At 36.5% G+C, this 13,280-nt stretch overlaps 2 protein-coding genes and 1 pseudogene across 2 annotated transcripts; 2 read left to right on the top strand and 1 right to left on the bottom strand.

The window, feature by feature from the left end:
* Positions 1-2,709: 2,709 nt before the first annotated feature.
* LOC116144731 (chitinase-like protein 1) lies at positions 2,710-5,356 on the top strand (the record flags this gene model as incomplete). The annotated part of the gene is made up of 3 exons (XM_031430167.1): positions 2,710-3,226; positions 4,158-4,317; positions 4,623-5,356. Coding segments are annotated over 3 exons (1,095 nt in total), but the record flags the coding sequence as incomplete, so codon positions are not given.
* Positions 5,357-6,126: 770 nt separating this feature from the next.
* Positions 6,127-7,621, top strand: LOC116144743 (annotated as a pseudogene).
* A 444-nt stretch (positions 7,622-8,065) lies between these two features.
* On the bottom strand, positions 8,066-9,862 carry LOC116144735 (UDP-glycosyltransferase 92A1-like). Its single transcript, XM_031430172.1, has one exon. The coding sequence runs from the start codon at positions 9,682-9,684 to the stop codon at positions 8,185-8,187; it is 1,500 nt and encodes a 499-aa protein (XP_031286032.1). The 5' UTR covers positions 9,685-9,862; the 3' UTR covers positions 8,066-8,184.
* Positions 9,863-13,280: the final 3,418 nt, after the last annotated feature.

The following is a 13,280-nucleotide window of genomic DNA, read 5'->3' as shown; positions in this document are numbered from 1 at the left end:
TGTTGTAACGTAATTTTTCGGCCAGATTCCGACGGTGGTAGCCGGAATTTGGCATTGCGGGTGGGGTGGGGGGGTGTTTTTGTCATTTTACAATTTTTTATATATTGGGGTGTTTAGTTAAATTAGCAAACCTAGGGGGTTTTTTAGAAATTTTTAAATTTTACCTCATAATACTTCCCTATTCAACTACCCAATATTATTCCCAAAATCTTATCCAAAATAATAAACCAAATGCACCCGTTATGTTCCCACCCAAAAAATGGTCAATTGACACTTTCTCACCCATAGACTTTTAAAATGCCCCTTTACTATTTAAATAATATGTTTTCCTCTGATTTGGGGGGAAATATAATGATTTACGAAAAAACCCCTCTTCTTAGCCTCTTCCATTGCGCGCAATTGCCACCAGCATTGGGGAGTGCCGACAACCAAAAAATACTACAAACAAACATTCCTTGATTGTATTTCAACCCAACAAACACAAAAAATGAATGAATCAAACCCAATTAATCCAATTAAAACTCGAAAAACCCTAGGGTGGGGAAGCTTCAGTCTCTGGTGATTGGTGAGCAAACGGGATCGAGAATGTTGGGGCTTTTTGGAGTGGAAGATCCAAGGAGTCAATTGGTGTTGGTAGGGATGATTTCCAACACCAAAAATCGGCTTGAAAGTTGAAAGGTTGCGCGGTGCATGACAGTGATCGACGAGCAAGGTACAGTGATGGAGGCACCGATTTTGTAGAGTAGGTTGTGGGGAGTGTGATGGTGGTGTCTGGGGGAATTTATGGCAAAGAAATCGACCGGAAATCTGGCTTGAAGAGTTGGCCATGCGAATGGAGGTGGTGGTGGGAAATGGTGAGTGATTATGGCAAATGGAGGCTTGGGCTTCGTAGAGGAGGTGATGGGGATTGTGTGGGTGGTCTCAGAAGTGATTTTAAACATCGGGATCAGCCGAAAAACGACAAAAACTGCCAGTTATGAACGCTGCTAACGTGCACCATCCTTGTTCTTTTCTTTTTCTTCAGTTGCCAATGTTTGTTGATCATTTTGCCTTCATTAATAATGGACTTTTAATCATGTTGCCATTCCTCACAATGAAAGTTACTAACAAAATTATGTTTTGGATACTAAAAAGGTATTTAAAAAGTGAATGGGTATGAATTTGTCAATGACCATTTTTTGGGTGGGAACTTGTGGTTAACTAAAAACACCCTTACGCGTGTACCAAAATTGGTTCAATGAACGTGGAGACCTCATTTTAATAGGAAAAAAATTCATTAAGTTTTTATTTTATTTTATTTTTATTCAAATTCATGCAATGAAATGAATATTCGTTATTATTAAGAGAATATACATTTAAAATTAATTGTAACAACCCTAAAATAAAATGTGTAATACCTATTATCATATTTTATGTGTAATATTTTTAAAATTTAAACTAATATAAATAATTTTTCTTTTGTCTTTTTGTGTTATCCTATCTATAGCATTAAAGGAAAGAGTCAGATTATTGTAATACAGATAAATGACACAAATTCATTACCATTAATTAATAATAACTTAAAAAAGTTTATAGATTAAACAATGAAAACATATTAGAGTTATAAAATTTAATATTTTATTACAAAAAGAAATGTATAAATATAATATTTTGACTCCTAAATTTAGATTATAGAGATTTGTTGATGCGTGATTTTGGTACCAACGACTCGCACGTACTAAGTGCTAAGTTGTTCTTAGAAATTACATGTGAATGATTCATGAGAAGTGTTTATGGTGCTGAGATGATATATGTTTGATGAAACATAAATAAAAGATGGATAAGAGGGATTTTTATAGTGATTCAGATGCTTAAAGCGAATCCTACATCCAATGTTATTTTATTATTCTTTGATTATTTTTATGATATTGTCAGTATGACTTATAAAGATGAAGAAAAACTTTGTTTACAGAGAAAAATAATGAAACTAAAATCTATGCTCAACCTCATTTTTTCATGAAGAGAGGTGTCCATTTATATATTTGAGATCAATGTAATGAGTGCTTTTACAAGTTGTCTTGACACGTGGAGATCACTTATTAATTCTTATCTTAATTGGAGGCGGTTTGAATTTTTGACAACTAATACCACCTTATCTTTAAGTGTTTGTTGAATTCTGATTGGTGATATTGACATTAGTGTGTATTTTTAGCATAACAAAATTATAAATATTTATTGTGGAAATGAATAACACAAAATATATCTTATTTGGAGGGATATTAATAACATTAATTTAGTATTAATGAAAAAATAATTTATTTAGCGAGACCATAACTTAAGGAAAGGCCAAAGGCAATTGGTAAGTTTGCTTGAGCCAGTATGTGTGCAGCCTGATTTTGTTATGTGTTTCAATTTAATTCGATGTTTTAATTAAATTTTTTTATTAAGTAGGTTAAAAAATAATGAAAATTATGATTATAGAAATGAAAATAATTAACTGAAATAAATTAAACAGAAAAAAGAAAAATAGGTGTTACAAATTTTACCCGGGAGTGACTTGGACTTGGGTTTACTACGTTGTTAGTTGTCGGTGGAGTTTAGTGGGGTCACTCCCTTTAAATTGTTCCTTTCCTCCAAATCCAGCCTGTTCTCCCTTATATCTCCACCATCTTTCCTCACCTACGCGATCTCTACCGTCGATTCCATCAAAACTTGTTCGACTTTTAACTCAACAACACATGGCACCACTCGTCTACACACCCTGACAAAGACCCGCGATCTAACACTCCCTTCTTTCCTTATTTCTTCGCCTTCATTTTCATTCTTTCTCCAATCCAATCGATCTCATTCTCAGTAACAACAATGAGGAGCATTCTCGTGACGCTAACGGCGTTTCTGGCGCTGTCAACTCTGTTTACACTCGGCGTTAACGGAGATCTCTCGGAGAAGACGGTGGTTAAGAAGGTGAAGGGGAAAAAAGTGTGCACGAGAGGTTGGGAGTGTAGCACGTGGTCAAAGTATTGTTGTAATGAGACGATTTCGGATTTTTTTCAGACGTACCAGTTTGAGAATTTATTTTCGAAAAGAAATTCGCCAGTGGCTCACGCTGTGGGCTTCTGGGATTATCAAGCTTTTGTATTGGCTTCGGCTATGTTTCAGCCGCTTGGATTTGGTACAACTGGCGGGAAGCTCATGCAGATGAAGGAGGTTGCCGCGTTTCTCGCTCATGTTGGCTGCAAGACTTCTTGTGAGTTCTTTCATTTAATTTAATTTTATATTTACTTAATTAATTAATTTATTTATTTTTTATTCTAATTGTTTGGAAATGTATTGAGCAATTGTTTTGTAGAAAGAAAAAAGTTGTTAAATTTTGTGTTTTGGAGATATTGAATATGTCTGCGATTGTTTCAGTAAGAGTTCTTGAAAATTGCTAAAAAAAGAACTGAATTTATAGTGCTGGATTGATGTTAAAAATGAAATTTAATTGAATTTCATGGTTTATTAAGTTGAATTCAAGTGTATTACGTGGATATGTACTCAAAAGAGTTGAATTTATTTAGGCAATTTCGTCTTAGATTTGATTTGGATGGAGACGGGGTCATATTTGCAAAGTAATTAGGGTTTGTTTTTGTAAATGTATTGGGTAATTGTTTTTGAAATTGTTTTGTAGAACGAAAGTAGTTAAATTTTGCATTATTGAGATACGTGAATGTGTTTATTTTTATACTGAAAACAGTTTTGAAGAACTAAAATTGGGAAAATCACTCTAGTACTGATATTTGATAATCTTGAAAAGAGATTTTAGAGAAATAAAATTGGAGTTTTGTGTGTTTTCTGAATTCTGTCTTCAGAAAGCTGATATAATGTCTAATTCGTTTTCCAATTACGTTGAAATCATTTTATCTACAGTTTTGTTTGTACATCATAAAATAGCTGAAATGATAATGAGCAAGCCCTTAGCAACTGTCAGCTTAAATTCTTAATTTCCAGTCCTAAAGTATAATTACGTTGGAATTGAGCAATATTTTTTTATCTGTTCCAAACACACTATTAGAATTTGAAGTTTTAAAGTACTTTTCATTAGATTTAATCGTGTTTGAAATTTCAATCGGTTGTCTTGTATTCAATCACACTCTTTTATTGTTTACTTAATTTGTGATGGTTGATGGCTATATTAGGTGGTTATGGAGTGGCCACTGGAGGACCATTGGCATGGGGACTTTGCTACAACAGGGAAATGAGCCCAAGCCAGTCATACTGTGATGACTCCTACAAATTCACCTATCCTTGCAGCCCTGGAGCTGAATACTATGGTCGTGGTGCAATTCCTATTTATTGGTATGCATCTTTTATTCTGTTATGTAATTGAAATACTCTTTCATTGTTATTTTCTGGCATGCTACACAGTCTTTCTTTCAATGGAATGTTGTTTTTCCATGGAAATCACAATGATATTAGCCCGTGTGACTGAGTTCTTTTGGAAGACAATTCAAATGATACTTTTCTTGGAACACATGCGTTACACTCTTTCTTTGGAAGAATTTTTGTTAGTATTTTCCGTGGAATGACAATGATAATAGCCTATGTATGAGTTCCTTTAAAACGCAATTCAAATGATGCTTTTCTTGGTGTTTTTGTTATAGGAACTTCAACTATGGAGCTGTAGGAGAAGCTTTGAAGGTGGATCTTTTGAACCATCCAGAATACATTGAACAGAATGCTACCCTTGCCTTCCAGACTGCAATTTGGAAGTGGATGACCCCGATCAAGAAAACCCAGCCTTCATCCCATGATGCCTTTGTTGGCAACTGGAAGCCGACCAAGAACGACACTTTGTCCAAGCGGGGGGCTAACTTTGGCACCACAATGAATATCCTCTATGGTGATCTTGTATGCGGTCAGGGTGATATTGATCCCATGAACAACATTATCTCCCATTACTTGTATTACCTTGATTTAATGGGAGTTGGCCGAGAGGAGGCAGGGCCGAATGAAGAACTCACTTGTGCTGAACAGGTGGCATTCAATCCATCCAAACCCACTTCCACTGCATCTTCTTGAGGTCTGTATAATGAAATTTGGTGCTCAATTGCCCTTGCTATTGATGGACTGGTTCTGTCCAAAAAGGAACCATTAAGAATAAGACTGGGCCAATTAAGTTATTTGTTGTAAGATTATTCTTTTTTTCAGCTTTAGTCTTTGTGTGAGTATATACTGTCAAGTACAATTATAGTGTGTGGATTGTTTTGTCACTACTGGTCATTCTTCATCGTTGTAGATTTGAGATTCATTTTTTTTGGTTTGTGAGATCTATCTTATATGTGGTTACATTTTATGTACTAAATGAACCATTTTGTTGTTACGTGTTTCAATAGAAGAACTGTAAAATACAAATATTATATTATACTTCTCCTAGCTTTTGATCGTCTTAATTTGTTTCACTACACTAAGGAGGAACAGAATAGAAAAGCAAGGCCTCTAAGCATAAAGCCTTTTCCAGTCAATTCGAAATGGGTAGTGTACTAGTGCAATGGATGGGTGACATGGGTCCAAAGTGATATTGACACTTTCATCCTTGAGGTTTGAGGTAAGTTCTACCTGTCTCAGTATCATGGGATACAAACACTTTAATCTTGTTAGATGATAGATGTAACATGTAAGTGTTGTTTACCCACTTTCTTAACGTCATAAGGGTAAATCTGACATATTGAAGAACTGTATACTTTAGAAACCTCTTACGGAGTTAAAAAAGTGGGGCAACATATTGATGTTATTTATCCAAAGTGTTTGTACACTATAGTACTATGGCAAAGTAAACAAACCTCAGGGATGCAAAGGGTAAATAGCCCCGAGTTCCAAATCTTCAAGCAATCCATTAACAGAGTGAAATGTGACAAAGAAAATTGAATCAAAACATGTTAGATTGTGGCACCTTTTCTTTGTACAAGATATCCATGCGTAAATCGGTGATTTTGACGAACAAATTGCGCTAATAATTGTCAGCATTACCACAGTTTTCCATAATTGGAATTAAAGATTGTCGTTTACAATAAATCCACTGCACCATAAACCAGTGGAATTTTATGCGTACACTTGAACTTTGGAAGGTCAGCTTCGTCTCGTTCAAACTTACCAGCATACCAGAGTCCCCAACCACTAAAAATTCAAAGAAGAAATGCATCGCAATGAACACATTGTGATGCTGCCAATGATGGCTCATGGCCATCTGATTCCTTTTCTGTCTCTAGCAATGCACATCCACCATACAACTGGCTGCACCATAACCATTGCCAACACTCCTCTCAATATCCACTACCTAAAATCCACCATCTCCACCAATTCTAATCCAAACATACGCCTAGCCTAGCTTCCTTACTGCAGCTCCGATCATGGCCTACCACCCAACACTGAGAACTTGTCTTTGGATCAAATTGGCAGATTTGTTGCTTCAACAGAAAATCTCAAATGTCTTCATAATCTCTTAGTGGATATCACAGAAAAGGAAGGTAAAACTCCCCTTTGTACAATAACAGATATTTTCTTTGGATGGGCTATTGATATTGCTAAGTTCTACAACTGGTGCCTATGGAAGCTTGGCATATTTTTCTACATGGCTTACTCTTCCTCACAGGAAAATGGACTCTGATTTCAATGTTCCGGGGTTTCCTGAAAGATGTCGTTTTCATGTCACAAAGCTGCATCATTTTTTCAGAATGGCTGACGGTACTGATCCATGGTCGAGGTTTATGCAGCCCCAAATTTCAATGTCATTAGGGTCATATGGAATGTTATGCAATACAGTTGAAGAAGTTGGGCCACAAGCATTGGAATGGCTGAGAAAATATACCAAAATTCCTGTTTGGACTGTTGGTCCTCTTCTTCCGCCAGCTTTTCTCAAGAAGTTGTCGTCTTCGGTGCAGTCTAGCAATCATAAACAACATTCGGGTAAACTTCATGGAATAAGTCTAGAGATGTGTGTTGAATGGCTTGATTTGCAGTATCCTGATTCGGTTCTTTATATTTCTTTTGGTTCACAAAATACTATTAGCCCATCGCAAATGATGGAATTAGCCATAGGATTGGAAGAAAGTGAGATACGTTTCATTTGGGTCATAAGGCCACCTACCGGTTTCGACTTTAGAGGTGAGTTTACAGCAGAATGGTTGCCTGAAGGCTTCGAAGAACGAGTGAAAAAAAGTAAACAAGGCTTGTTGGTGAGAAACTGGGCACCTCAATTGGAGACATTGTCACACAAATCGACTGGAGCATTTTTAAGTCATTGTGGGTGGAATTCAGTGATGAAGAGCTTAAGCCAAGGAGTGCCATTGATCGGGTGGGCTATGGCAGGAGAACAAGCTTTCAATTCAAAGATGCTGGTTGAGGAAATGGGTGTTTCTGTAGAGTTGACAAGAGGATTGCAAAATATTGTAGGGAAGGAGGTGAAAGAGGTAATAATATTGGCTATGAGTAAGACACAGAAAGGAGAAGAAATGAAACAAAATGCTGCAAAGATTAGAAAGCAAATAAGGGCATCAGTGATGGAAGAAGGAGAAGCCAAGGGATCTTCCATAAAAGTGTTGGATGATTTTGTTAGGTCCATTGTTTCAAGGAGACTGAGAGAAATCAGTTTGTTAAAATAAGTGATACGGATTTTTTTTTACATTTTATAAATATGTTTCAAGTCCATCTTTGTTAGTATACGGATCTTCTCCAGATCTGAACTTCGAGTCCACTGTTTGGTGTTTCCAGTCCATTGTTTTATGTTTCAAGTCCAATAACAGGGTTTGAAGAAAGAATAAGTAAAAACAAACAGGTTTAATTGTACACTAATGGGCAATCCAGTTAGAGATATTGTCATAGAAATCAACAGGGGCATTTCTTAGCCACTGTGGGCGGAAAGGGTCATCTCCTAAATCAATGGATGATTTTGATTAACGGGGGAGAGCAATCAAAGTCGTTGAAACAGTACCAATGACAAAAACTCTCTTCAAGTCTTTGGTGGAATTTTAGTAGAACAGGACAGAAACACACTTATCAAAGCAAATAATATTCTTTTGACAGATTAAGGTATGCAAAACTGTAGTGGTTGAGCTCAGAATAGAATATAATCTTATTCAGAATAATCTTCCAGAATTAAGAAAATTAAATAAAGCTTGAGATGTTCATCCAAAAAAGAACAGAAAAACAAATTATATAAAATTTATTTCAACCAATCGATTGTTGCACTTGTCTCCTTGACAAAATGTTTCTCAAAAACTCATCCAATGCTTTTACAGAAGATCCCTTCTCTTCTCCTTCTTCCTTCACTGATGCCCTCATTTGCTCTCTAATCTTTGCAGCATTTCGCCTTATTTCTTCTCCTTTACCTGTTTTACTCAAAACCAATTCTATTACCCTTTTCACCTCTTTCCCTTCAATACTTAGCGGCCCTCTTGTCAACTCCACAGAAACACACATTTCCTCCACCAACATCATTGAATTGTAAGATTGCTCTGCCGCCATAGGCCACCCTATCAATGGCACTCCTTGGCTTAAACTCTCCATCACTGAATTCCATCCACAATGACTTAAAAATGCTCCGGTCGATTTATGCGACAAAATCTCCAATTGGGGTGCCCAGTTTTTCACCAACAAGCCTTGTTTTCTTTTCGTCACTCGTTCTTCGAATCCTTCAGGTAACCATTCTGCTCTAAATTCACCTCTTAAATCGAAACCAACAGGTGGCCTTATGACCCAAATGAAATGTTTCTCACTTCCTTCCAATCCTATAGCTAATTCCATCATTTGCGATGGGCTAATAGTGTTTTGTGAACCGAAAGAAATATAAAGAACCGAATCAGGATCTTGCAAATCGAGCCATTCAACACACATCTGAGGAGATACTCCAGGAATTTTACCTGAGTGTTGTTTATAATCGGTAAAGCCTGAAGGTAATGATTTCTCGAGGAAAGGCCGGGGAAGAAGAGGACCAATAGTCCAAACAGGAAGCTTTGTATAATTTCTAAGCCATTCAACTGCTTGTGGCTCGATTTCTTCAACTGTATTGCATAACATTCCATATGATCCCAATGACTGCGAAAGCTGTGGCTGCATAAATCTAGACCACTCATCACTTCCATCGGCCATTCTTAAAAATCGATGCAGTTGTGTGATATGCAAACGACATCTGTCGGGAAACCCCGGTATACGAAACTCATCGGAATCTGTTTTCCGATGAGGAAGATTCAGCCACAAGGACATATATGCCAAGGTGCCATAGCCACCGGATGTCGAAAAAGTAACATTAATAGTTCCTGCACTTCTTGCAACATCCACAGCCCATCCAAAGAAAACATCTGTTATCATACAAAGAGGAGGCTTGCCTTCTTTCTCTTTGATATCTATTATGAGTTTATGAACTGGGGTGCTAAGGCTTTTTGAAGATGCATAAAAGGTACCAATTAGATCAAACGGCAAGTTCTCAGTGTTTTCAGTACTGGATGGGAGGCCATGATCGGAGCTGCTGTAAGGGAGCTCAACAAGACGTAGTTTTGGATTTGAGTCTGTGGAAATGGTGGATTTGAGGTACTGGATATTGAGAGGAGTGTTGGCAATGGTTATGATGAAACCTGTTCTTTGTTGGATCTGTCTTGCTAAAGCCAGAAAAGGAATCAGATGGCCATGAGCCATCAGTGGCACCATCACAATGTGCTCATCAGCGCCCATTTTCTGTACTCTCTTCCACTTCCATCAGCTGATTGTTGTTGGAAATTTAACAAGGACTGTGCGTCGGCAAATTAAATTCGAGGTCGGCCCGCGGAAGGTTTTAGGTATAGATGAATATGACTAATGTTAGGTATACAATCCAATCTCATAACCTTATCCCATAATTCTCAATACGACAGTTTCAATTTATAAATGAATAGATGAGATCTATAATAAGCAGGTGAGACCATTTATGAAGTGGGGATTGCTAGATAAGAATGTGGACCACTGGACCTAACATTACTGTCTGAATAATGTGCTTTTCATTTTTCAGGCCCGGGGAATGACTAAGTTTTACAAAATTTGATAGTACAAAATCAGAGAAAACGACTAAACGAGGAGGTGGGAAAGAAGTGGACCCACCTCCGTTGTATACAAAATTATCCACCAGAAATTATATTAAATGACATGGTTTTGGACTGAAATTGAGAAGTAGTTATATTTTAACTTTTTTTTTCACAAACTGTCATTTTTTTTCATTTTCTATTAAATTTCAGATGAAAATATCCCTACATAAAAATAAATTCTAACCTCTTCCACTCCATCTTCAACTCCATTAGCTTGTTTTCGGATCTACGGTATGTAATATGCTTGTTCTCCTAATTTTTCAATAAACTTATTATGAAATGTTATTTTGTTGCTGTAAAATATTATTATGTTGCTTTTTTTTTTTTTTTTTCTAAATTTTTTTATTGAGAAGTGTAGGGATGAAAGATTCAAAGTATAGAGAGTTTTTAGGGTTTAGTTTGACTTATTTATTAAGTTTTGCTTCAAAATATAGGGTTTTTAATGGAGTTTTGGTCTAAATTGAGATATTGGTTTGATTGTTCTGTTATTATGTGAATTTGGGTGGATTGAATGGGAATCAGATCATGAAAATGGAAAACGAAGACTTGCATTTTTTGGCCAAAACCCATGGATTCAACCGGATTCAAACATTTGGCCAAAGATTACATGTCATTTTATGAAGAAGAAATCGGGATTTGGTTGAATTAGGTAGATTCAACTTAGATTTGGCAAGGTAGGTTCTATCAAAATGGTCAAATTCGGCTGAATGACGTGGTTTCAACCTTATTTGGCCAATTCGACCACTTTCATACCAAGTGCAAAGTTAGCCAAATCTAGACAATACGTGGGTTTCAACCAAAACTCATCTTCAACCTCCAACAATTTTTTTGTCTGAATCCTTCGAAGTTAGCTGAAACTTATACCCAGATTACACATAAACCACCAATTTTCAACATATCTATTGAAATATAAGCTTACTCAACTATAACAACAACAACTAATTTCAAAAATGACTTATTTAACAGATTTCGTAGACATATATGCAACATACTCAAAATTTTAAATTTCAAACAACTTTCAAATACCAAAACTTACCTCTTTTCTCTTGTGAAACATTTAATAAGCCAATATATCATGAAATTCATTAAAAAGTTCTCCTTTAAGATCACAAAATCAAGTCTTTAGTTGAGATTTTAGAGTGAAAGCATGGGTTTTGAATTAATAGGTAGGGATTTGTCATTTGGGACAATTTCATTTTGCCAAATTTTTGCTAAGTGAAAATGTGATATTTCTTGAGACACTTTACAAAAAGTGCTAGTTTTCAACTCCCTCTCCCTATTTGTGCCATTTAATATAATTTCTCCACCTCTTTTACATAAGGGCTCATCTTTTTTATTTAAAAAATTAAATTTAATAAATAATTAATATAATCTTGCTCTCTTAGGATTTTACTGTTTTGCCTTTAGGGAAATTCAGATACTATAGAGGCACCTTGGTTTCCAGAGTAAAAATCTTGTTTCTATAAACCAAATATGCCCCTCATGCTTTTAGAGTCTTGCAGAGTTCTAGGTACTACAGCGCTACTGCTTTTTTATTCAAGGTTTGGCTTCTGCGCCACAATCCTTTGGGCGGTTAAGTTTTGAATTTTGAAATTGCAATTTTATGGCGGTTGGACTTCTAACAGAAGTGGGTGACCATTATGGCGAGTGGGCGGTTTGATGGGGACATATTTATGCATCTACACCTGCCACGTTAGTTGTGTTACAACTATTGCTGGGCGTGTGGGTCTTGTGGTCGTGACACCTAGCAGCTATTTTCGATAGTCGGGATTCGACGCCAGCATTGCCTTATAAATCTTGCCTTGCTGTGTTCTTTCTATTTTGGCTTTGTCAAGTGATGAGAAGAGTGGTGGTGTGTTCTGTAGGTTGTAGACTGCTAGCGTGGAAATTATTAGTAGTGTAAAAGCTCCTGTTAAGAGAAGGAGTCGTAGGGTGCGACAAGGGGTGGGAAATTGTGGCGCCAACACTAAGCCCTCTAAACTGGTGAAAGTAGGCTCATATACTATAGGGTTAAGTATAAAATTCTAGACATTGTTACGCTTTGAGCCCTCCAGTGAGGTTTGTAGTCTTTTATCCTTACACTTTTAAATGTGGCTTGAGACTTCCCCTTCCAAATGAGTTGAGACAATTTCTTGTAGATACCAGGATAACCCTTGGTCAGATTGTTATAAACAGACAGGGTGATTATGGCTTGTAGGGTTTTGTGGAGGAATTGTTTCTTTCATGAGATTACTATTATAGTAGATGCCCTAGAGCTAATCATATTGTTGTATATTGACTCTATGAATCATGTTATTCTATTAATAAAATGCATCGTTTGTATTATGTAAATCATATTCTATATGTATGTGTTAATATCTATCCTTACAGTGGTTGAATCGTGACGAGTGAATCAAGTAGTGATAAGTCTTGATTGTGAGATCTCTATGATCATATTTGGTGACCATTCTAGAAACATCCGTGGCCACAGTATTATCCTAACTCAAGACACAGATAATACGATAAGACTATCATAGTATTGAATGACCCTACCGGAAAGTAGTGACAAATCTCACATGTCAAGGTTGTTAGGTGACAACTTGGTGCGACGCATAGGTGCTTCTTATTCACAAGTTTATCGAAGTGGCCCATATAAAGGATTCCAATAGATGGCAACTCCAATGTCTATGGAATACATCCTCTAACAGATGGTGGTGCATGTGGTCCTTAGACTTGAGATCACCAGAGCGCTGTGTGTAAACATTGGTGTAGTTTGACACTAGCTTAACGTAATCCTATTTAGGGTTATTAGTATGGTAGTGATTGACTACATTGAGAAGTGCACTATGACTATGGTGGATCAACAAATGATTCATCACGGGTACAGGAGAAATTATCTCGGTGAGACATTTAGTAAGAGACAACAACTTTAAACCTATGGCCATAGTGGAATCGAGTTGTTGCTCGGTTGGTCGATTAGTCCGATAACCGAATTTGAATATGTCAAGATGGTTCATACTTGAAGCTGATATTATTTTTGTGCTTCAAACTTTGATGAGATAATAGATGATGAAATAATTTGACTGTACGATAACCATCTGTTGATAGGTAGCGAATACGCTGAATCCGAATCTGTTGGGGGGCTATGATGTCTTGCTAGAGGCCAATTTTGGTCTATGTGTAATGAGATGATTAATAGAGTGTTGATCGCGATATTACTCACTGTCAATA

This window comes from Pistacia vera, unplaced genomic scaffold, assembly GCF_008641045.1.
Source record: "Pistacia vera cultivar Batoury unplaced genomic scaffold, PisVer_v2 Contig454, whole genome shotgun sequence".
NCBI classification, from domain to species: domain Eukaryota; kingdom Viridiplantae; phylum Streptophyta; class Magnoliopsida; order Sapindales; family Anacardiaceae; genus Pistacia; species Pistacia vera.
This window is presented reverse-complemented; position numbering and strand designations above follow the sequence as displayed.